This window comes from Artemia franciscana, chromosome 21, assembly GCF_032884065.1.
Source record: "Artemia franciscana chromosome 21, ASM3288406v1, whole genome shotgun sequence".
Taxonomy (NCBI): Eukaryota; Metazoa; Arthropoda; class Branchiopoda; order Anostraca; family Artemiidae; genus Artemia; species Artemia franciscana.
In genome coordinates this window covers 9,199,039-9,225,178 of record NC_088883.1, presented here as the reverse complement: position 1 = coordinate 9,225,178, position 26,140 = coordinate 9,199,039, and the positions used below count along the sequence as shown (strand labels likewise).

General features: G+C 34.3%; 2 protein-coding genes across 6 annotated transcripts in view; one reads left to right on the top strand and one right to left on the bottom strand.

Annotated features, from left to right (window-relative positions):
* LOC136040989 (uncharacterized) overlaps nucleotides 1-24,256 on the top strand; it is a 53,782-nt gene extending 29,526 nt beyond the window's left edge. For 4 of the 5 annotated variants that reach the window (XM_065725477.1, XM_065725480.1, XM_065725481.1 and 1 more), the window contains exon 5: nucleotides 9,184-15,456. In XM_065725477.1, the coding sequence (XP_065581549.1) occupies nucleotides 9,184-11,057 (1,874 nt within the window). In that variant the 3' untranslated portion in view covers nucleotides 11,058-15,456. Of the gene's footprint in view, nucleotides 1-9,183; nucleotides 15,457-22,316 lie in introns of those variants that run through there. The other variant, XM_065725478.1, reaches the window with a different exon arrangement.
* The window catches only part of LOC136040990 (GATOR1 complex protein NPRL2-like), a 47,493-nt gene continuing 43,772 nt past the window's right edge, over nucleotides 22,420-26,140 (bottom strand). Inside the window, exon 11 of the mRNA XM_065725485.1 lies at nucleotides 22,420-24,147. The gene's annotated coding sequence lies outside the window, so the exon portion shown is untranslated. The remainder of the gene's footprint in view (nucleotides 24,148-26,140) is intronic.

Below are 26,140 nucleotides of genomic sequence, written 5' to 3'. Positions count from 1 at the left end.
AAGGCGAGTCTGCAATATCTCTAGAAGGGCTGAGAGTATAAAGTTTATACTTTCAGGGCATGTCGAGGGGGATGTCAAGTGGTCGGGGGACAAGCAGTTCCCTTCCTGTTTCCCTTTTAGGTGCCCTCATCCTTAATATATCTGGTCAAGATTTTGGAATAGCCAGCTTGTTCAAAATAGTCGACAAGCTAAATAACTATGCCTTCGGGGACGAAATAACCCCCACCCCCCGCCTTTGGGGCAAATGTTGTAAGTTGAATAAGTTGCTCACTGATTATATACCAGGTTGGTAATTGAAAAATGGGACATGTTTTATCCTGAGTCTCTATAAAAGCTAAGGGTGTTAAGGTAAAATTTTCAAAATGTTAAGTGGGATGTCAAACAAAATCAAATCAAGAAAAAGTAACGTAGGGTAACCAGACCTCCCCTTCCCTCTTGTCCTTTTAGATGCCCCTCTTAATACTGGCATTTTAGTCATTTATTCAAAATAGAATCAACGTCTAATGGCTATTCCTCCGAGTATGCTATGCCTCCATAGCCCCCGGGGCAAGGAATATGTATTATGCAATTTGTTCAGTTTGTACAGGCAGGATTTATCAATTGGGAAAGGAAAAATATTTGATTCCGGGTGTGTCCGAAAAGACCTTGTTTATTGAGGTGAAAATTTAGGAAATATTGAGGGTTCTGTTGAGCTATATTAAAAGAGACTATCTGTATTCAAGTTGTCAGAAAAAATATCTGCAATATCTTCAAAACGGGTAAGGGTTTTCTCTTGAAACTTTCAGGGCCACTCGTACTACTACTACTATCGGTACTGCAAATACTACCGATTGCGATTGTATCTGTGGCTACTTCCGGCTGCGATAACTTGCTACTGTGACTGCTTGAAACTGCTACTTCATGATTCTGATTGTGTCAGAAATGGCTAAGGGTATTAAGGTAAAACGTCAGGGAATGTGGAGGGAGATGTTACTCTCAATCAAAACACACAATATGCTTCGAGGTTATTCAAAGGGTATATCAGTAATATCTTGTGGGTGGTCAAGGGTATTAACTTTTCACTTTCAGGACCACTATTGCAACTTCTACTGTGTCTGCAACTGCGACAACTTACGACTGCGACTACGACTACTTGGGACTACTTGCAACTTCGACTACCTCTACTTGAGGTCCACTATGTGCATCAAGGTTATCAAAAGGGTGGTTTTACAGTATCTTAGGAGCGGGTAAGGGTAATAATTTTACCCTTTCAAGACTACTATTGCTACTACTACTGTGACTGTAACTGCGACCGCTTGCGACTGCGACTGGGACTACTTGGTATTGCGGCTACTTGTGACTGTGGCTATGACTATTTGTACCTGCTAATGCGACTACTTGCAACTCTGACTATTTGTGACTGGAACTACTTATGACTATGAATACTAGCGAATGCAATTACTTGTGACTTTGACTAAGTGTACTTGTGATTGCGACTGTGACTACGACTGCTTGCGACTGAGATTATTTTCAACTGTCACAACTTGCGACCACGATTACTTCCTACAATGACTACTTAAGACTGCGAGTATTTGCAATCCCGACATTTTACGACTGCAACTGTGGCTACTTGTGACTGCGTAATGCGAATGCAACTCGACCGCTACTGTGGCTACTTGCGACTGCATGTGTGATAACTTGCGACGAGTGTAGCTACTCGTGACTGCAACTGCTTCTGCGCGTGACTGTGACTTTTACTATTAGTACTGCTACTGCGATTTTGACTGTAAATACTACTAGAGTTGTTACTATTACAACAAAATATATTGAACTAAATCAAAAGGGTTTAACGTCATCCTTCTTGTCAAAATTGCATAGTACATCCAGGTTGTCAAAAGGTCTTATTTGCAACATCTCAAGGATGATTAAGGCTAAATTGCAATTTTTTATGGAATGTTTAGGGAGATGCTGCACTAAATCAAAATACTCGAGGTACATCCAAATTGTCAAAAGGGCGTATCTGAGCGTATCTGTATTGATCTCAAGAATGGCTACGGGTATTAAGTTGAAACTTTCAGTGAGTGTTGAGGGGGATGCTGAGTTCAATCAAAAGATGCTATGTATATCTCGGTTGTCAGAAGGGCGTATCTGCAATATCCCAGGAACGACCCCAAGAAAGCTCTTTTAAAATTCTAAAAAAAAACTAACATAAAGAGCGAGGCATTGAGGAGGGTGCAACCTTTCTCTTATACAGGATAATTTCTGATCGTTTTAAGTTTCATTGTTGCTCCTTACTTTCGTTGCTCCTTAAACAGTGTTAAAAAAAAAATTGGCAGAGACATAACGGAAATACCGAGTGCCTATAGTTTTTGTCTCAGCAGCTACTCGTGTCAGTTATGTGTTTTCAATGCAATTTTTTTTCCCATAGATTAGTTGATTAGGACAATCTAGAACATGGTTAAATATCAAATGATTTGCTTTTTCAGTTTATATTTATGACAATGTTACCAAGCAGTCTTATGTAACCATGGCTGGCTTTTTTGTCATTAATATCCGACTTGTCTTGAGCAGGGTTAGATTCACTGGGTGGTTTCTGGGGTTCATGCCACCCCAAGAAGGCTCAAATTTGCATTAATTACTGGTTAAAGGGAGGGGGGAGAATACCAATGAGGTAGCCCAAGTTCATTGGTGCTTCTGGAACAAAAACTGTATCCACCCCTGGTATTAAGTATCTCCCCTAAAGTATATTTATCATGAAAGGTTAAAAGGCTGATGCAGGAATTCTATTAAAAGTAGAGGAAGTTATAAAGAAAATATTAGCAATCGGGATATTGACGTTCTGGATCTCTCATGTGCATATCTTCCGCATTCCATGGGTTTTGAAACAGAAATCAGTGCGTTAGAGGGAATATTCAAAAGGCAGCTTCAATCGATTCAGCACTACCAGTTGACTTACTTGAATTAAATCCCATCCATCCTAGGAGGTCGTTTTCGGGCCTCTTTCTTCGTAATAGTGTGGATATGGCTTCTGCTAGGCGAGTAAGGTTGGAAAGGTGATGAGGTGCAAAATTTTTCTTCCACCTCTTGGGGGGGGGGCAACGAAGACGAGAAGCGTGAACTTGGCCTTTAAAGATACTTTTCGGGAGACAAAACTGACTCATCCGTTTTACGTGACCGACTCACTGGAGCTGCTGATGATGATTGATGTTGCTGGGGATGAATCTTGGTGAAGATTGTTTATTGAATTTTAAGGCCCTCAAGGACTTCGATGTTTGAGATTTGATCAAAGTAAATAATAACAGCAATGCCGCAAAAACATTTAGTATCAAACGCTGCGAGTCGACAGTGGTTATCTACCTTCATCGTCCATGTTTCGCATGAATATATTGTGGTATTACCAATTACGGCACAATAAATAATTAAAAATACCAATTTATTTTTACAATCGATATTGACGATATAATTCGCAAGGCGAACTTTGAAGCCAGCTTTGCTTTACTTTGAATATTCATGACTAGCCCCACGTGTTTACTATGGACAGTGAAAGCGAAATTTGATTGTTTAGTTTGGTTCCAGTTCCAAAAATTGTAGGGAGGTATATGGACTAACAACAAGTCCTTTCACCTCTTGACTTCTTTTCCAGAAAAAACTAGCTACTGGAAGCGCTATTCTCCTCCAGTCTGCAAACAATGGATATATACGATTATGAACAATAATACACTGTTATTGATTGTGGGAAGTGCGAGTACCCGAGCTACCTGTCCCCAGCAGTTTAAGGCACTAGGCCTTAAACTGTTTGGTGAAGTGGAATATGCACCTTTTGAAATTAGAAAATTTGATTAGATATCGGGTGACAATTAAAAAAAATCGTGAGTAAAAAATCTGCCAATAATAAGCTAAAATCATATGGCACCAAGTAACTTAAGAAAATTTAGCTATCATTTGAAGATGTAGTTGTCTTTTAAGAGCAACAAACTGTTAACGTTCGAATTGTTACCGCTCTGTAAAATTTAACTAACTAGTTTAGTTTATTTGTTTTCATGGTTCAATATTGCAACACTGGCGAATGTTGAAATTTCCGAAAAATTCTCAATTTTGAAACAACTTAAGAATTTTTTTAGCAAATAGCAGCTCTCAGATTTGAATAGGCATAAAATGGGCCCAGGGGCAAAGTGAGTTTTTATTTCGATGCTCCGGGAACTTCAATACACGGATTATCTTAAATACACCATTATATTGTGTTTGCCGTGAATGTCTTCTCCTAATCTTTGGCGTGGGGCTTCTTACTTTGTTTTAGGAAATCCTTATTATTTCCGACCTATAATTCCAGTATCAGTTTCAAATAAATCAGATTATGTTAACAGGATTAGTGAGGATGCTTAATTTTGATACCACTATTAATTTCTGGCATGATCCTTGTAGTCTATTCTTCTCTACAGTTTCCTAGGTTTTCTGGAAAATGATTTAATGTTGTGAACTGCTATGTTACAAACGATAACATTCTATGTCCTATCCACGGAGAGGATAGGGGGTTTGAACTCCCTCTGGAATGTTTGTTCGATGCGTAAAAACGTAACAAAGATGCATATTAGCAATTTTTGATGTGTTTCTTAAGTTTTATTGTAAGCCCCCCCCCCCCAATAAAATAACCTCCCTAAAAAAATATGGATACGCCCTTGATAACATTAAAGTTTGAAAGCGAAATACGGGATGTAGGTGCTTTGGAGAAAATAATAAAACTGCCTACAAAATTAAAAATTGTAGAGATTAAACAAAGTTACTTAGATTGTCTTTTTTATTTATTTTTTTTTTTAATTGAAACAATTCGATTTTTATTTGCGTCTTCCAGAAAGTCATCCTCGATCTCAACTGAAAATTATACAACATTCAAATGTCTTGTAGTTTACTGTTATAACATATCGTAATCAGGGGGCCACTAATAGTTGTAATGTGGACTTCAAATTCTCTGTCGACCGAAGAAGCTAAATATTTTACTTGATTTTAAATAATGAGGAGGTGGGGCACATATTAACAGGCCGACTATACGAAGAATCATGCAACTTATACAATTTTGGGGAGACGAAAAGCACGTACCTACAATACCCCTTCCCCCTCCACTCCTCTGCACATATTCTTTTTTTGTTGCTCTTTTTTATGTGATTTGGGATGTATGAATTTTTTAGTCTAAAACTTTTGTTCTTTATCCGTTTATCTGCAGAAAAGCAGTAATATCTAATCTTAGTACAATCAATGAAACAATTTTTTCCACTTAAAGTAAGGGGTAACATGATGTATATGATGGGGGATGCCCTCTCCTCAATACTCTGCTCTTTACGCAGAAGTTTTTTGTACTTTAAGAAAGGTTCTTATTCTAATTAAACGGCCCTTGTGTTCCAGGAGTCACTTTAAAGAATTGGGACAAAAAGTCGAAATTAGCGTTACGAGCGAGGATTGTTACGAGGGAGGAATTGAGAAGTGGGCAGCCAAAAAAAAAACAACAAAAAAACACACAGTCGTGATCTTTCTTCTAGCAAAAAAGGGGAAAATTCTGCATTTTTGTATGTAGGTATTTGAAACCTCTACAGTAGGGTTCTCTGATATGGCGAATCGGATGGGGTGGTTTTTATTAAGATAGCTTGACTTTCTAGGGTGTCACCAACTGTATGATATCTTATTTTAATCGGTTTATTGGTAGTAGCAATATCTGACTAATCAAGGAAAAACGTTTAATTTTGAAAGTAATATCGGTAGTACTCAAAAGTCTCGTTCTTAGAGTTAAGACCATTTTTGCAATTTCAATTACAAAAGACCATTTTGCAAAAAAGCAAAACTTTTTGGCCTTCTGCAAAATTTTAACTGATTCGTTGTAGCTTTTAGTCTATCGTGTTCTGGGATTTTCAAATTCCCTAACTTCCGGAACTCGGAAGCGATAACATACAAAGCTAGCAATAGATACAGGGCCAGAGGTAAAAAATAGTATCTGTCTTAGAGGCAGCGTTGCCAACGCTTTGAAGTAAAAAGTATCAGTTTTCTGATTAAAATCTTACTACCAGAGAATGATTTTTGCAATCTGAACAGCAAAGAATGAATTTGCCAGCGCTTTAATGAGGCCTTAACCCTACTCATCCATACAACCACATAGGTCAAACAGCATAGCCATACACTAGAATTTTTTTTTTTATGAACTCAAACTTGAGCAGAAATCCGACTAAAAAAGGAGCAAGTAAAATCAAAATGTAGTGAGAAATCTGTATTGTACCAAAAAATTTCCAAATGTACCGCATTGCACAACAGTTTGTAAATTATGTAAAAAATGGTACAGTTGTACCGCATTGGCAACGCTGCCTGGGGGTCAAACATTCTCGTGTTAAATGAGGACTTGAATTTGGCTCTGGTTGTTGTCACTACCCGCTGCCAGATCTTGCGTCTCCTTGGGAAATAAATATTTTGATATGGGTAAATATTCGATTATTCGAATTTCATTTATCCGTTAGTCGTCTAGATTTGTTCTTTCAGTTCAAAAATATAATTTCAAAATAAAAACAAATTTATAATAAATGAAATGAAAATATAGTATTGGTTAAGTTTTAAATTAGAATAGTAAATGCTGAGAAATTAAAAATATACACATATTCATAAAAGTCAGGGAATTCTGGCTTACTACCCGAAAGTCTTTATTGACGATAAAAGAATCAGTCAAAGAAAAAATGTTTTACGCATTAACCATTTTGTCTAGGCTTTTTTCTTTTCTCTTTTTTCTCATTGATAAAAGTGTCAAATGTTTGTACTTTTGTTAATGCTAAATATAGAACAAATTCCCAATGTTCACTCTCATAACTAAAGTTTAAACCCATGATTCCCAATGTTGGGCGCAGGCCCCACCGGTGGGCCATCGTAATATTTTGGTGGGTCATGGGCAGGACATGCACCTTTCGGCTGACTATACTTTAGATCCTTAATTTCGAAAAAAAAGTGTTTTTTCTCTTTTCACTTTTTTCATGTGAATGACGTCGCATTCAAATGTATCTAAAGAGAAAAAAAGTACATATTAGTATGGCAATGATGTTATACATTGCATGAAATGCGTTGTATTCAAACAATAGAATTTTTCCTTACTATTAAACATGCCTAGAGGATGACCCAAAAAATAATACTAAGTTATTGGTCTTTTAAGCTTCCTTCTTGTGAAGACGTTTTGACTTCTAACTTAGAAAAAGTCAGGTAACTAGTCAACTAGTTTAAGAAAAGCGTTTTAAGAAAACGCTGTGACATACTAATATACTGAAAATCGAGGAGAAAGCTGTGGTTGCTTTATCTGCCAAAATGATGCTTTGAATCATTTGCTTTCGATTTTAATGATGCTTGTGATGCAAATGATGCTTTCAGATTAAATGGGAAAGGGAAGGAACTTGTGGAAGAAAACTGAAAATACTTTGCTAGGGGAATTTCAAATATGTTCTTTTGAAGAGTCTCAGGTAATTGAGGGCAAGTATCCCCTTCCATAGCCTCCAGGCTCCCTAAGGACATCCGATTAAAATCTGTGGTAACTATTTTGTTCTGCACAGTTGAAAGTTCCAATATCTATGTCTGAGGATGATCCCCCGCCTGAAGTGTTTGAGGGAAGGGCCATAAGGTTTGAGTTCATTTGTTGTCTACATATAGTATGCGTTATTCAAAAAGGAGGGATGTCTGACCCTTGGTGTCCAAAATTTTTACGGGTATTGAGGTGAAGCTTTCAGAGAATGTTGAGGAGAGTATTGAACTACATCAAAATACTATGTGCATGTAGGTTGTCAAGCGAGCGTATCTTGGGAGCGGCTTAGGGTATTAAATGGAACTTTAAGGGGATGACGAGGAGGAATAATCAATTGATCAAAAGGCAATAGGTGCGATCAAAAGGTAATATTTATCCGCGATATCTCAGGAAAGTTTAAGGGAGTTCAATTGAAACTTTCAGGGCTTGTGGAGGGCGATATTTGATTAATATTTGTTTATACTCAAGGTTGTAACATGGTGAGGGTTAAAATTCTGTCAGTATTAAAATACCCCAAAGATTGTACAGAATTTCAACTCAGTATATTTGAATGTTTTCCTTTGTATCCATCACTCTACTAAAGCATTGCAGTACAACTATTATTGAAAATAATTTCGAAATTTTGTCCAACACGTAAGCCGAAATCTGCATTCTTATAGACAAAAGCCGAAAGGTTTTAAGATATTGTTTTCTTAACCAATGAAAAGACTATGTCAATTAAAAACGAACAGAAATTAGTTAATTAGAAACAGAAAAACGTTTCGACGATAGAAGTTTTTCAAAGAAATTAAAGAGCTACGTTAAACCAAAGATGAGCAGAAATAAACTGCAATAACTTTGGAGGGTAGAAGTACTACAAATTATCAATTAATAACTGAAACCGAAAATGAACAGAAATTACGTAAATAAGCAAGTCAAACTCAAAACAAGCAGAAACTACCAAAGAGGAGTAGGCCTAACGTAAGCAACACCCTCTAATGGAGAGGATCTAACTCGTTTCAAAGGGAGAAGGTCCTCTTCAGGTCCGTTTCAAGGGGAGATAGTTGTTGTGGATTTTAGGAGATCATCTGGGTCCTCTGAACTGGAAAAGCAGAGGGTCATTGGGATTGATTTTAGCAAAATCCAGTTATTATTTACTTCTCTTTGTTCTTTACAACTGAAATTAATTAAGTTGATTAACTTAGTAAATTAAGTTTAACATAATTTAAACTCTATTATAAAGAGATAACTATTGGTATCCCTATGTGTCCGAGGATTTGTAATTCTATAAAGCTCTGGGAAAATCGTATTGTTATTAAATTACTAAATTTTATATTTATAAATATAGAACTTTGTTTGAAAATATTAAATCACTCTGGAAAATATTTATGCTAAACTAAAAAAAAAACTGTATTCTCAAAGGTACTTTGGAAACAACTTGGTACTTTTAAGGAAACAACTAAAAATTTCATTCCTCCTTTATATGCCCCAAAACTGACAATCCAAGCCTTATATTTATCAAGTTGTATAACCACACTCCCTATTCGTTAATTTTCATTCAATCAATTCTAATCGTTAATTTAAGCTTCAAATAGGTTTTTATTTTAGTATATAGAATTTACTTTTAAAATATTGATTTTAAAAGGAAAAGCTGTGTGGTCAGTTTTCAAAAGTTGTCATTTTCTTTTAAGGTACGACGGATAATTTCCCACCACGTGACGGAGGTTGTCCTATGTCAAAAAATAAAGAAAATTTCAGGAAGCCTGGTCAAAAGCCTCAATTTCACCTATCTGAAAGCGAAGAGCGATTTTTATCTTCCTTTGATCCTAAAGCCCTTGAAGAAGCCGTTGAAATTCATCGCGATATTATCTCGGGACATAAAGCCAAAATAGAATCATGTACTGGAAGTTGTCCATTCAAAGATACAAAGGAACCAGACGATAAATTTAGGGATTTTAGGACATTTAAGGAGAGGCGTTCAACTACTGACTTTGTTGATAAACTTCAGGACTACCCAGCAGAAAATTTTGACGAAAATGAAATCCCTCTTACAGAACAAAGAAAAGTTGTAGCAACTAATATGAATGATACTACTGATGTTAACCATAATGAAGAGTATTTAACTGAAGCTGAGTTTTATGGTAGATCGAAAAGTCTCGATATCGATAATCGTAAAACTGATGACATACCTAAAATTTCTGATAAATTTCAGGACTCCCCAGCAGAAATTTTTAATGAAAATGAAACCCCTTTAACAGAACAAAGAAAATTTGTGGCAACTGATATGAAAGATCATATAGGTGTGAATCATAAGGGGGATCATTTAACAGAAGCTTATATCGGTAGTCATAAAGTTGCTGACGAACTTGAAGTTGCCGACAAGTTTAATGAATATCCTTCTGAAGTTTTTGTCGAAAACGAAAACCCTCCTACAGAACAAAGAAAATTTGTTGCAACAGATTTTTATAATGCGCGATATCATGATAGTATTGGTGCAGATCATAATGAAGAGTATTTAACTGAAGCTGAATTTTATGGTAGATCAGAGAATTTTGATATCAGTAGTCGTAAAGCTGACGACAGATCCAAAATGGACAGGTTGGACTTCAGCAAAGCGGAATTTTACGGCAAAAGGCGGCCTGATGGGTTTATCAGCTCTGATAATTTATCATCAGATGATGATATACAATCTGATAGCTTGAGCAAGTCCCAGTTTTATGGCAGGTCTCCAATTGCAGAATTAAATGTGCCTACAGTCAAGAAACAATCATCTAGCATTTCTGGTGAAAATTTAGATACTCTAAAACTGGATAAGTCTACCTTTTATGGAAAAATGAATAATTATTCTGACAATCCTGGAGATATAAATCTCGTAAACTCCAGAGGGTCTAGTGCTATAAACTTGTCAGTCCTTGGAAATATACTAGAAAAAAACGTCAGCTATACTCATAACCTTAACAGCGACCCTATCCTTGCAAGGAATAATTGGGAATATGGCATTTTGCCAAACAAGAATGAAATCGACGACTTTGTTGCAAAGAATGATGAGAAGCTTGAAAAAGAAATGAATGATAACAAGGACCATAATCGAATGGGTAATAAACTTAGAAAAGGCATAGATAAGCGTAAATACAAGAAAGACAAAGAAAACGAGAAATTAAAGAAAAAAGCGATTAAAAAGAGAAGTAATGATGAATATGAAGATTTTTATCAAAATAAGAAGGCATCAAAAAGAAAACCGGAGGACTACAGAGAAGAAAAAGCGAAAAGGATTGACAAGCTTAATTCTAAAGGACGTTACTACTCACGGGAGCTTTATGATTCTGGGGAACATCTAAATGCAAAGGGTGATATGGATGAATACGAGAATTTTTATAAAAGGCGAAGAAGATACAAAGAAGATGTTGACAATTGGGAATCCAGAAAAGAAAATTCAAGGCAAGCTAACAGGTATAATTCAAGAGAACGTTATGACTCTAAGGAACGCAGTGCTACTAAAAAACGATATGAAATAAAACATGAAAAGTATGAAGGTAAAGATTCTAAAAGGAAGAAGGTATCATAAAAAGAAAGAGAGACATGATAAAAAAGAAAGAGGACAATGATAATGAGAACATTATCATTGAGAACCTCAAAATTGACTGTGCAACGTAATCCAAATAAATACTTAGATAGTACACTTAGAATATCTTGCTTCTAAAAGTTCAGAGCTAAATAACTCAAAATAAGAGGACTTAAAGCTTAAATGGAAATTAACAAAATTATTTACTGTGGAAATTACAGAGGGCACTGTATATAAGGCTCTTAAGCTTGTGAGCGAATTAATATTTTGTATCTAAGAGGGTGTTTTGCTGTAATGTTTGTTGCATGTTAGAAATACCATTTTTGATTACTTTTTGTCCAGTTAAACTTGCCAGTAATATTGAATTTTTTTTTCAATATTTTTTATATATTTTTTTTTTCAATATTTTTTTCAATGAAACTTTTGAGCATCGTTCTCATCAGAAACTTTCCCCTCTTATTCCTGCAGATGTTTTTACTGGAATTGGTGTCTTCCTTTTTATTTTATTAAAGCCATATAGGGCTGTTAATTTTTGATATTTGTATTTTGGGTATAGATTTTCTCTACCAACATGAGTTTTAGTAGCGCCAAGCACTGGTCAGCTTTGGGTTGTTAAGATTAGACTTTTAATCAATGAAACAATGATAATAATGAAAGAAGACTTTTTTTCAATGTCATTTTGTCAATTCTTTATAGTATTCTGCTTTTCATATTTTGCTTGGTTTATGTGGCTTGCTGTTCTTTTAATGAAACTAATTACAGATTATATGGGTAGACTCTAGAAGAAGTGTTTAAATTCTCCCATTGAAATTTTTCCTTCTCACACCTATCAAATTAAAATTTCGTCTTCTTGGTTATTTTTAAATCAATTTTATCCGATAAAAAAAATTGTGATTCGGCTCATTAAACTACTGTGGAATTTTTTGGGGGTGTTATTTCCCCTACTCCGCCCTCTAGTCCCATTCTTGAGTGTGCCAGTATCTGCAGAAATGAGCCATATTTAATATCATAAAACACATTTATTTTTCAAACTCCATATTTCTATCAATTCCTCGCTCTTAACGCTAAGGTTTGGATTTTGTCCCAATTCTCTGAGAACAACGCCTGAAACACAAGGTCCGTTTAATTAGAACGAGAAGCTTTTTTAAAAGCTGTTAAAAACTTTAATGTAAAGAGCGGGGTATTGAGGAGGGGGTAACCCCTCCTTTGGGTGGAATAATTTCTATTCGTTTTAATTTTTAATGTTGCTCCTTAATTTCAGTTGATAAGACTTGTTTTTTATTTAATTTATTGTACCAAGTTGTGGTTGGTTATTTGCACCGGATAAACGTATAAATTTGGATTGTTGTGTTTTTTCCCAAGTTGAAAATATTTTCTGAAGACTTTAGGGCTCTTAAATTTGAAGTTTTAAATGTCAGTTTGTCATTTCTTCAATGTGCTCCGTGTCATAATTTGCCTACTTTCTTTCTTTCTACTTTCTACTTACTACTTTCCACTTTTCTACTTTTTTCCACTTACTTCTTACTTAATACTTTTTTTAGTCTGAAATAGGAAAAGGAAACTTTCCTTTTACTTTACTTTCCTTTTTCATTAAATAGTCACGGAATTACCTAGGAGTTGCAACTTTCCCTACCCCTCCAACTTTCCTTCTTAGATGTGTTCATAGTCACAGAAAATTTACTGTTTTCAATGTTTACTGATTATTTAAGCCAAACTATAACCCTATTCATTCCTGTTTGATCTATTGAGAGTTATCCTCCTAAGTTACTATAATCATTTATTTTGAGTGTGGTAAATCAAAAGCTCCTATGTAATATTTTTGGTTTTAAAACTTAGATTTTCTGTTTCTCAAGAAATTTGGAATTATTAAATTAGACTTGACGTGTTGTCGATTGACAATCCAGATTCGTGCTTTGGATTGTGAAATTTTCGGAAAAATACAATTCAAATTTCAAAAATCCTCGCAACGTGGTAGCGTAAAAATATTTTATTTTGGCACAAAATTTGAATAGTTCGAAAGTTTATTTTTATTTGGAAATTCACGAAATGAATTTGAAATCTTACCCGTTTTTTTCATTTTGCCTGGCCTTTTCCCCCTCCCCTCCCTCTTATAAGAAAGAACAATCAAAATTAAGATGTTTCTGGGGTCTATCAAGGAAAATAGCATCAAATATTAAAGAAAAAATTAAGAAAAAGAAAGAAAGCGTAATAGTTGTGCAATGTTTTCGAAAACGAATACTTTCATCTTCTATTACAGCTCGAAATGTATACACGTTGTAAGCTTTTCAATTTTTCCACAATGTAATAATCCAAAAGTGAAGATCCTCAATTTAAAAAGGGTTTTGAATTTTACAATCATAAAGAGAATCTAATTGTCTGCTTGTGAACAAAACTGTTTGTGTATTCGAGCCCTCCACGATTAATTATCCGACAAGCCCGATTAATTATCCTTAGCGTTTTACCAGAAACAAACGACGCCAGAGGTTAGTAGGGTTTCTATTTGAAACGGTCTGGATTAGTTACGCCTGATAACCCTGGAAAATGCAGGATAACCGAGGGTAAGTGGCGTCATATAGCCTATAAAAAAAATCTTTGAAATTATATGCAGCGAACAAAAAGGGACCCTAATCTTGAATGTGCCACACCCTCTGGAGTTTGTAAATAAGCTATATTTACAGTTGAGTGCACGTGATTAATATTGTTATTCGCCAAGTTGTCTATAGTGTTTCAGTTGACAAGTTGTTGGATAAGTATTTGTTGTTATCTTTTACGGACTACACCCAACAAACTTAATATTAAGCCAAAAACATGGATAAGGGATGCTCGAATGCACTATCAAATAAATGATTCATAAAGAGTGTTGAAATTTCTGATTCCCCTGTATATGTCATTCCCTGTTTCAGCACTGCTAGAAATTATGGAGAAAAACCTTTAAAAAAAAACTGTTTCAGCACTGCTAGAAATTATGGAGAAAAACCTTTAAAAAAAACGTGTTTCAGCACTGCTAGAAATTATGGAGAAAAACCTTTAAAAAAAAACGTGTTTCAGCACTGCTAGAAATTATGGAGAAAAACCTTTAAAAAAAACCTGTTTCAGTACTGCTAGAAATTATGGAGAAAAACCATTAAAAAAAACTGTTTCAGCACTGCTAGAAATTATGGAGAAAAACCTTTAAAAAAAACGTGTTTCAGCACTGCTAGAAATTATGGAGAAAAACCTTTAAAAAAAAACGTGTTTCAGCACTGCTAGAAATTATGGAGAAAAACCTTTAAAAAAAACGTGTTTCAGCACTGCTAGAAATTATGGAGAAAAACCTTTAAAAAAAAACCTGTTTCAGCACTGCTAGAAATTATGGAGAAAAACCTTTAAAAAAAACATGTTTCAGCACTGCTAGAAATTATGGAGAAAAACCTTTAAAAAAAAACTGTTTCAGCACTGCTAGAAATTATGGAGAAAAACCTTTAAAAAAAAACGTGTTTCAGCACTGCTAGAAATTATGGAGAAAAACCTTTAAAAAAAACCTGTTTCAGTACTGCTAGAAATTATAGGGAAAAACCTTTAAAAAAAAAAACTGTTTCAACACTGCTATAAATTAATGAGGAAAACCATAAAAAACCTTTCTTGCACGTGCAAATGACCCTTGAGGCTTATGTTCCTTGTACAAAATTTTTGTGTGTTATGTACCTGTAGTGTAAGATTTTGATGATTCCAACGTAAGACTACGATTTTGCGATAATTTGATAGTTGAGATTCAACTTTATCCATTATCATGGTAAATTTTTGAAATTGGTTTCGCAATTCCTTTTTTAGATTAAAAAGTACGTTCTTAGCATGTCTCAAACGTGCAAAAATAGGGAAATCAGTTTTCTTGAATGCAAGTTTAGATTATTTCTGTAAAATATTTAGAGGTTCTATCATAATTCTGGGCCAGGGGGTGAATAAATATGAAAATAACAACTATAATCATATACTGTCATTACATATCTTATCATTTTGTTGCAAATTATAGCTATAAGATTATCAAAAAATCGCATTCTTCGCAGGGATCATGAACCATAATGTCGGTCATAAACGGAAATCATTTTTTTTTCGTCTATAATGTTTTTTATGTTCTCCTTTTATGTTCTGTTTGACAACATCTTTTGTTGTCTGTTTTCTGTCATTTTTTTGTTCCTTTTTTTTGGATATTTTCCAAAAATTTTTTGGATATTATCCAAAAGTTTAAAACTGATACCACGGTGGTTATAAGTTATGGTTATGTTCGAATGTGATATGAAAATTCTGGCTACACAAAACTTATTAATCATTTGTTTACCTTTATAAATTGTTTTGTGTTTAAATGAGCCATATTTGTGTATGTCTGATTACTACGAAGTCGTGAATAAATATATTTTGAAGAAAATATTTTCAAATGAAGGGAATATTGCAGAAAGTATTTTCGTTGATTTTTTGAATTAAAATCAGTTTAATTGAAGTGAATAAATGCTCGAGAGCTGAAGTCTTAGGTGGGGGACCAATGTTTTAGGACTGAAACATGATCGACAAGTCCCTTGGACGCGTAGGCGAACGGGGTAACCTATATGTTTCATATTTTTCTAGTTAACGGAAAGGGTGAGAGTAACTATGACTCTCAACGGGAATAACTCAAATACTTGTGTATTTGCTTTTGGAGAGGCAGATTAGACGAACAATTATTAGCCCCGTTTTCTATCATCGAACTTTTAATATTCTCATTTTCTGGTGACTAGAAGGATATTTCAGCTCATGTATAACATATAACAGGATATAACATGGCACACTTCAAAGCTATCAGCAAATACATTATAATACAAGAGATGTCAATTAACTATTTGCTAAGTAATCTTCGCGCGTCTTTTCTTCGGAGCAGAATAAACCTTTGGCGTAATATTTTTAACAGTAGTTTCAAGTCTGAACTCAACAGAAGTAAGACATAGTTAAACAATACTGCTAGCGGGTACTTTAAACCCTTTCGGGCCAAAGATCTTAGAATGCATCAAATAATACAACCTTATGCAGCAAATAAAGTTATATTCAACGATTGTCCTTTGAAAAATAAATAGAATTTTACATTACATAAATTTTTTTTATGTTTTTTTTACGTTACGTTTTGTATGTCAACAAAGCAGCAATAAAAAAAGATGAACAATTAATAAACTTTGTAAATAAATGAAAAGAATATTAGTAAAAACCCTTTCATGATGTCTTTATATCATAAACTAAGCTGCCCTCTAGCACCCCAATTAGCGCCACTTGGACAAACCTGGTGGTTTATTGTTTTTTCTACCATGACACAGAGTAAAAAAAACTTATTTAAGTTAAAAAGATCATACTTGATGAAATTTAAATACTTGGCATACAAAATCACGTACAGTACGTACTGTGATAGTTTATTCAACGTGAAATATTCTTACCATCCTGTCCCCATTGGTGATATTATGGATTTTTGCGATGGAATAGCGTAAAAAAAAACATCTGAGTCAAGAAGATGACATTTGATGACACTTAAATACTTAGGATAGAAAATCACGTACGGTACGTACTATGATATCTTCGGCATGAAATGTTATATTTAACGTAGTTTAGTGTAACGTAGGGGCCTGCGTAAGGCCCCTTTACGCAGCAAATGAAGTTATATCCAACGATTGTCTTGTTCATTTCCTTTGTCGGCAGAACATATTATGTGTATAATTTTCCAGTAGCAATTTAACTTCAAAAAACAGTAAAAGTAAAGTCATTGCTGGCGAAAGATCTTTACACAGTAAGATCCTCCAGTCATTGCTGGCGAATATGACGTCAAATCAACGTTTCAATTGCTGGATTATTTTTTTTTTTTTTTTTTTTTTTACAGGCACAAGTAGCAAGCCTGTCTCCCAACCTTGCGATAGGAAGGGGGGGTATATGTATATGAGTAATATATATATATATATATATATATATATATATATATATATAATATAAGTTGTCTGTGTGTGTGTGGGTCTGTGTGTCGGGTGACGTCATGTTTGTGTGTCGACTGACGTCATGTTTTCAACTGACGAAATTACAGACCGGGATATCGGGACACAAATGACGACCGGGACACCGGCACATAGGGAATATAAATGGCGACCGGGACAAAAGGAATGTTCGATTAGCAATCATCATCAACAAAGCACCGGGAAACAAATGACGACTGGGACACAGGGAGTAAAAATGACGACCAGGAGATAAGTAAAAAAAAACTAAAAAAAACAAAAAAAGGTAAAAACTACAAAAAAACTAAAAAGAAAAAAAAACTAAAAACTAATAAAAAAAACTAAGAAAGCTAAAAAACTAAAAAAACTAAAAAAGAAAAAAAATAAAAAAGGAAAAAATGAAAAATAAAGGAGAAAAACAAAACTAAAAAAACGAATGTATATACAGACCGGGACACCGGGATACAAATGACGACCGGGACACAGGGAACTTAAATGACGACCGGGACACAACTACAACGGGGACGCCGGGGGGCACAGGGGGATATAAATGACGACCGGGACACAAGGAATATAAATGACCCCCGGGACACTCAAAGAGAAATCACAGACTGGGACACCGGGACACAAATGACGACTGGGACATAGGGAATGTAAATGACGACCGGGACACAGGGAAACAACTACAAAGGGGACGCCTTGGGGCACAGGGGGATATATAAATGACGACAGCGACACAGGGAATGGTCGATTAGCAATCACCATCAACAAAGCTCAAGGGCAATCATTAGAATCATGAGGTATAGATCTGAATACCGATTGTTTTCCCACGGACCATTATATGTTGTATATATATATGTTGTATATATGTATATATATATATATATATATATATATATATATATATATATATATCACAGGTGGGACATAGGGACACAACTATAATGGCGCGTAACTAATATGGCACGTAACGACTTACGCGCGCGGGGGGGCTTAGGGGGGGAGGGGGCGCGAAGCGCCCCCCCCCCCCCCAACAGCTAGTATATATATACTAGCTGTATATATATACTTTTATATATATAAAAATAAGTTGTCTGTGTGTTATGTCTGTCGAGTGACGTCATGTTTGTGTGTCGACTGACGTCATGTTTTCGACTGACGAAATCTATATATATAACAATAATTTGTTTGTGGGTTATGTCTGTCGAGTGACGTCATGTCATCATGTCGTCATGAAGTTAGTTGTCATGTTTGTTATGACGATGACGTCATTAAAGGTATTTAAGAAAACCGTTCAGAGAGAAATTTTTAATTGTAAGAAGATCGTGGACGGAAAAATGTTTAATTGTAAAATGACTTAAGAACCTACAATGGCAACAGCCGAGGAAGCTGCTCAAAGAGTCTAAGCCAAAAAACTTGCGGCTGATAGAGAAAGTAAGAAAAGAAAGCGTGCCGACGAATCACAAAGCAAACTAAAAAAGCAAACAGGCTTGCGGCTGATAGAGAATCTGTCGAGTGACGTCATTATATGACGTCTGAATTATTTCATCATATACCAATTCAAAAACGAATGTATTCAAGCCGAAGTAGCTGGGTTGGTAAAGCGTTATGTTCCAGATTCCAGGTCCGAGAGGTTCCAGGTTCGAACCTTGGCTTCAGCATTAATACAAAAGAAGAAGAAAAAAACTAAAAACGGTAAAAACTACAAAAAAACTAAAAAGAAAATTCTACAAAAACTAAAAAAGCTTAAAAACTAAAAAAAAACTAAAAAAAGGTAACAAACTAAAAACTAAAAAAGAAAAAAACTAAAAAAAAGGTAAAAACTACAAAAAAAAAAACTAAAAAGAAAAAAAACAAAGACTAATAAAAAAAAACAAAAAAACTAAAAACTGAAAAAGAAAAAAAACTAAAAAAGGAAAAAAACTGAAAAATAAAGGAGAAAAAGAAAACTAAAAACCGGGACACAGGGAATATAAATGACGATCGGGACACTCAAAGAGAAATTACAGACTGGGACACTGGGAAACAAATAACGACCGGGAGATATAAATGACGACCGGGACACTCAAAGATAAATTACAGACCGGGACACCGGGACACAGGGAATATAAATGACGACCGGGACGCTCAAAGAGAAATTACAGACTGGGACACAAATGACGACCGGGATACTGGGAATATAAATGACGACCGGGACACAGGGACACAACTACAAGGGGGATGCCGGGGGCGCAGGGGGATATATAAATGACGACGGGGACACAGGGAATGTTCGATTAGCAATCACCATCAACAAAGCTCAAGGGCAATCATTAGAATAATCAGGTATAGATCTGAATACGGATTGTTTTTCCCATGGACAATTTTATGTTGCATGTTCAAGAGTCGGTAAACCTGACAATCTATTTATATGCACAGACAATGGGACATCGAAGAATGTTGTATATTCGCAAGTTTTACGTAGTTAAAAACATATATATATATATATATATATATATATATATATATATATATATATATATATGTATATATATATACTAGCTGTTGGGGTGGCGCTTCGCGCCACCCCAACACCTAGTTGATGGGGGCGCTTCGCGCCCCCCCCCCCAAGCCCCCCCGCGCGCGTAAGTCGTTACGCGCCATATTAGTTACGCGCCATTGTAGTTTTGTCCCTATGTCCCACCTGTGAATAAAGATATATATATATATATATGTTTTTAACTACGTAAAACTTGCGAATATACAACATTCTTTGCTGTCCCATTGTCTGTGCATATAAATAGATTGTTTACCGACTCTTGAAAATGCAACATATAATGGTCCATGGGAAAACAATCCGTATTCAGATCTATACCTCATGATTCTAATGATTGCCCTTGAGCTTTGTTGATGGTGATTGCTAATCTACCATTCCCTGTGTCGCCATCGTCATTTATATATCCCCTTGTGCCCCCCGGCATCCCCTTTGTAGTTTTGTCCCTGTGTCCCGGTCGTCATTTGTGTCCCGGTGTCCCAGTCTGTGATTTCTCTTTGAGTGTCCCGGGCGTCATTTATATTCCATGTGTCCCGGTGTCTCGGTCGTCATTTATATCCCCCTGTGCCCCCCGGCGTCCCCGTTGTAGTTGTGTCCCTGTGTCCCGGTCGTCATTTATATTCCCTGTGTCCCGGTCGTCATTTGTATCCCGGTGTCCCGGTCTGTATATACATTAGTTTTTTAGTTTTGTTTTTCTCCTTTATTTTTTTCCTTTTTTCTTTTTTTTCTTTTTTAGTTTATTTAGATTTTTAGATTTTTTAGTTTTTTTATTAGTTTTTCTTTTTTTTTCTTTTTAGTTTTTTTGTAGTTTTTACCTTTTTTTAGTTTTTTTTACTTATATCCTGGTCGTCATTTATACTCCCTGTGTCCCGGTCGTCATTTGTGTCCCGGTGCTTTGTTGATTGCTAATCGAACATTCCTTTTGTCCCGGTCGCTTTCTCTTTGAGTGTCGTCATTCATATTCCCTATGTGCCGGTGTCCCGGTCGTCATTTGTGTCCCGATGTCCCGGTCTGTAATTTCGTCAGTTGAAAACTTATGATGAAATAAATTTTTAATTTTTTCCCTTTTTTTGTTTTTAGTTTTTTTTATTGGTTTTTACCTTTTTTTAGGTTTTGTAGTTTTTTTCTTTTTTCTTTTTAGTTTTTTTTGAAGTTTTTATCTTTTTAGTTTTTTTATTTTTATTTATATTTTTTTAGTTTTCTTTTTCTCCTTTATTTTTCAGTTTTTTCCTTTTTTTATTTTTTTTTCTTTTTTAGTTCTTTTAGTTTTTACCTTTTTTAGTTTTTTTTAGTTTTTTTAGTTTTTTAGCTTTTTTTATTTTTTTTTTTATTAGTTTTTAGTTTATTTTATGGTTTTTTCCTTTTTTTAGTTTTTTTTTAGTTTTTAAGCTTTTTTAGATTTTTTTATTTTGTTTTCTTTTTTTTTTTGTTTTTACCTTCTTTAGATTTTTGCTTCTTTTATTTTTTTAGCTTTTTTAGTTTTTTTTTCGTTTTTTCTTTTTAGTTTTTTTGTAGTTTTTATCTTTTTTATTTTTTTGTATTTTTATTCATATTTTTTTAGTTTTCTTTTTCTCTTTTATTTTTCAGTCTTTTCCTTTTTTAGTTTTCTTTTTCTCTTTTATTTTTCAGTCTTTTCCTTTTTTAGTTTTTTTCTTTTTTAGTTTTTAGTTTTTTTTTAGTTTTTTACCTTTTTTTAGTTTTTTTAGTTTTTTAGATTTTTTAGTTTTTTTATTAGTTTTTAGTTTTTTTGTAGTTTTTGCCTTTTTTTAGTTTTTTCAGTTTTTTTTAGTTTTTAGTTTTTTACCTTTTTTTAGTTTTTTTTAGTTTTTCAGCTTTTTTAGTTTTTTTTTCTTTTTAGTTTTTTTTGTAGTTTTTACCTTTTTTAGTTTTTTTTTCTTATTTTGTATTAGTGTGAAATAATTCAGACGTCATATGCGGACAAACATGACGTCACCTGATCCACAGATCCACAGATCCACACACAGACAACTTATTTTTATATATATAGATATATCTTTCTATATTCACAGGTGGGACACAGGGACACAACTACAATGGCCAACAGCTAGTATTTATGTATATATATACATACATATACATATATATATATATATATATATATATATATATATATATATATATATATATATATATATATATATGATGATGATGATCTACTGTATATGGTAGAGTTTATCTGCAGATGACGGCAATTGTATGAATTGCCGTCACAGAAACAGAAACATTGCAGAAACAGAGTAAAGACAGACAGAGCTCACCAATTCTGTCCGTAATAAATATAAATCGTATCTGACGTCTCTAGCAATTCTATTTATATCTGAAATTGAGTGAAACAATGGCCTCTCTCTGTAAGGTACGCCTAATGTTAGTGCAAAGATATGCTCAACGAATTGATTTTACAAAGGACTGAATAGTACAATTTAGTTTACTTATTGCTCTTCTACTCTTCGGTGGACAATGATGTGAATTGAATAAAAGGAAAAATTTAGGAGTTTGTCTTTAAAAGGAAAATAAGATCGTTGAACACATTGTGAATATGACACGTTTATTGATCGAAAGTTATTAAAACAAAAAGTGTTTCGTCCCCAAATGCGCTATGAAGAAGTCATAAGAATAGAATGGTTCGATATTTAAAATCAGCATAAAATGCAATTTTTTCATGTATATATTGGTATCAAAATTCCGTTTTTAGAGTTTCGGTTACTATTGAGCCGAGTCACTCCTTACTTACAGTTCGTTACCACCAACTGTTTGATTTGGAAACCTGTTTTGGCGAAGAGCCGATACACGAGCTGGTTTTGTTTTGTATGAATCTTTTGGTATGAATTTTTTCATATGAATCCGACCTTTCCTGAGCTTCGAACAATAAACATCTCCGTTGGAAATCTTTGAGTTTGTTGAATTTAACAAGTGAAAAAAAAGTTCCTGAGTGAGACCAATTTTAGGACTTGGGTTCTAAATGCTGTGGTAAAAGTTGTCATAGGTACTAGAACTTTTAATTTCCGTTTGAATGAAACCTTCTCCAATATTTTAGGTCTATTAGTTTAGTGCAATCACTCCTTAAGAAAAAAAAATAATTAAACGCGTATCCGTGGTCTTTCTCCTGGCGAAAATACGAAATTCCACATTTTTACAGATGAGAGCTTGAAACTTCTACAATAGGATTCCCGGATGCGTTGAATCTTATGATATTATTTTTATTAACATGTCTCGACTTTTAAGGGGTATTACCCCTATTTTTAAAAATCAGGCAAATTTCGAAGGCACGTATCTTTTGATAGGTAACACTAATTTTATTAATCTTATATATTTGAAATCATATAGTAAGCCAATCCTTTTGATATACCTCTTGATACCGAAATTCCGTTTTTTAGAGTTTTGGTTACTATTGAACCGTGTCACTCCTTACTTACAGTTTGTTGCCACGAACTGTTTGATGTATTTGTTCAAGCTTGTTAGTAGTGGCGTCAATGGAAGGAGGTGGTGGTGTCCTTCCCCTAGATTTTGAAAGATGACTTTTTGTGGTATTTTGATCGGAAAATGCTTTTTTGAAATAGACTAATTCCCTTGCCCATATTTTTTGAAAATATTCTTTTGCGCCCTCCCCCCATTTTTCGCTAATCGATGCTGCTGCCTCTTAGGGTTTTTATCACTGCAGTACTCTTACAAATAATAAAATACATTTACCGCTCTAGAAGATAAAAAAATTACAAGCAACAGAACTCCGTAGTATTCAAAATAAAAGAATACTTTTTCTTCAAAAAGACATTATAAAAAACTTCTGTATCCAGTGAAAACGTCCTGCGAGGTTTTATTTTCTCCTTAGAAATGCTGAAGACACTCCCGAAAGATTATATCTTTTCGGGTATGACCGGTCCACATTAAGCAGTACATTTCCCTGTTGCAACTTCATTTGAGCGCAATCTCATCCCAAACCACAATTTTTCAAATGATAAGATTTAATTCTTCTGTTTCTTCCGAAGTTTGTATTTCACATATTCGTTTATAAACTTGATAAATCTTTTCTGTAAACGAGCAATCCTCAGACAAAATCATAAAGCTATCACAATGTTTGGTTAGATCTGGCTCAGACCTTGCTGCACACTTCTTTTCTGTCACTGTACTAGATTGCACTGCCAATTTTTCAAACTCAGAAGTTAATGATCGGACATTGCTTGTGATTTGCTTCACTTCGTTCAGTGCCTTGTTCATTCTATCACGTATGCAAACTATACTATCTTCTTCGCGACTCTTTTTGCTTTTTTCACTTTCGGAAGAACAAGAATAACTTGAAAATGAACTAGCAGTTCGTTCACAATATTGTGAGCCATCTGTCTGCAAATACGTGCTGCACTGCCTATCACTTACAGTAACTGACCTTGGAATATTTTCTTCTAGCTCCTGCCCCAGGGAATAAAACCCTGAATCGGGACCACTTTCAACTAATTTATTTTTTTGAAAGGACGAAAGTAGCTTTTGATGAAAAGATTCACACATCTGCCGTCTCGGTAAAGGGCCACTGCGACAGATACTGCTCTGACCTTCAAGTGCCATTTTTTTTAACCTTGAAAGTAAAAAAAATAACTTTTGATAGACATTGCATTTCAGCAGTCGTAATTTAAAAAGCGGTACATTACATAAGGTAATTCTTCCAAGAGATAATGAAAAATAAGTTTTTGGCGTTTTTTTTTGGAGGATTTTTTTACTGTTGTTGAGAAATAAGTGTTTCTAAAATTAACATATTTTTTTGCCATCCAAGACACAACAAAATATATTTGATATCAAATTTCTAATTTCTCTAAGTAAATAATGACGAAGACCACACTGCCTTTCCATAATACAACTACAGAAGAGAGAATAATGAGGACTTTTTTCCCAAGACAGTGAACCAACAAAACCTATTTGAATATTTCGGCCCTATATCTAAGGGCCGTCTTCAGCAAAGAAAATAATAAACAATAAAACACTTTTAATAAAAGTTTTCGGTTAAAAATCCATTCTTTTTTTTATAAGATAGCCTTGGCATCATTACTTCGTAACGAAAAGTTCAACCAAGATTGTGTGATAAAAGCTAAAATTTTACAAGCTAAAAAGGTTCATTCATTGAACTAACTGCATTTATTAAAAATTGGAATAATTTCTTATTGCGATATTTGCCTTCTCTGCAGCTAATCTTATAGTTCTTTTAGGATTGGGCTTGTTTTGATTCGTTCCTATTTTTGTTTTGTTTTGAATTAGATTATTTTCTGTAGTTAATTTTGTGTACATAATTAAGTTGAGTGTGTATTCACCCAAGTCTCTATTTAGGGATGCATTATTATTTAAGTTTCACTTTGATTTCGTTTGCCTCGCGGACAGTTTGTTTGATTCCTAGGTCATTGCTAATTAGAATTGTTTCGTCAAATAGAACATAATGGTTTGGATTTTCAAAAATATTATTATTTAAAGCTGAATCGGAAGATATGGAGTTATTTTTAGATTTTAATGCTTTTTCAATACTTTCTTTGTGTTGTTCCTAAATTGTGGTGGGTTCGACCAATGTAATAATTTCCACAACTACATGGTATTTGATACACCCCTCTTAGACCAGTAACTGGGGTTTTATCCTTACCAGAATTGAGAAGATTCATTATACTTAAATTACTTGTGAATATAACACGTAAATTGTTTTTTAAACAAACTTTTTTTAGTTTTGAAGTAATTTTCTGAATATAAGGTAGGTAAATCGTGCTTGTGGGATTATTCGAATCGTTTTCTGGTGTGGGACTTAAGGCTTTAGAAGAATTCTTCTTTAATCTTTGAGCAATAACAGTATTTATGAGAGAAATTGGGTACCCGTTGCCGAAAAGTATGTCTGTAATAAAATTTAATTCTTTTTTAATGTACGTTTCTGAACAAATAGTAAGTACTCTATCCACAAGAGGTATTACCACACCTCTTTCAACCTGTGGAGGATGGTTAGATTTGAAGTGAAGGTATCTATTATTATGAGTAGGTTTTCTGTAAAACGTACATCAAGTTTATTCACACTGCGTATTATCAATACATCTAAAAAAGGTATTTTTCCATCTGTTTCTGTCCCTAGACTCATTATTTACGTCACGCTTATGGGAAGCATTTGACCAAACATAGTTTTCATTTTATTAGTTTAGGGAAAAAACCCGCGAACATTATTAATCAACAAACGTTTCTGGAACCTTGCAGAAGGAATAAAATTATTCCTAAATCCGTAAGGCATAAATTTCACTTGAACACTTTACGAGAGTTACAGTTCACACATAGATTACAGCTAAAAACGTTGAATCGTATTATTAAGGACAAAAAACACAGAAGACATGTAATTTACTCAGAACGAAAATCACTCGAAAGTTTTCTGTTCCAGAGTTTGTCAACTGATGATTTTTTGCAGAATGTTAGGATGGAAAGGAATTTATTCCATCATGATTTCCGTGTGTCAAAAGAGAGACTCACTAATAAGTTTACAAGGTTAAAATATGAGTCTTAAGTGGCCAACCCAGTTTACAATCCTAAGATAAGTCCTAGACCTGCGATTGTAA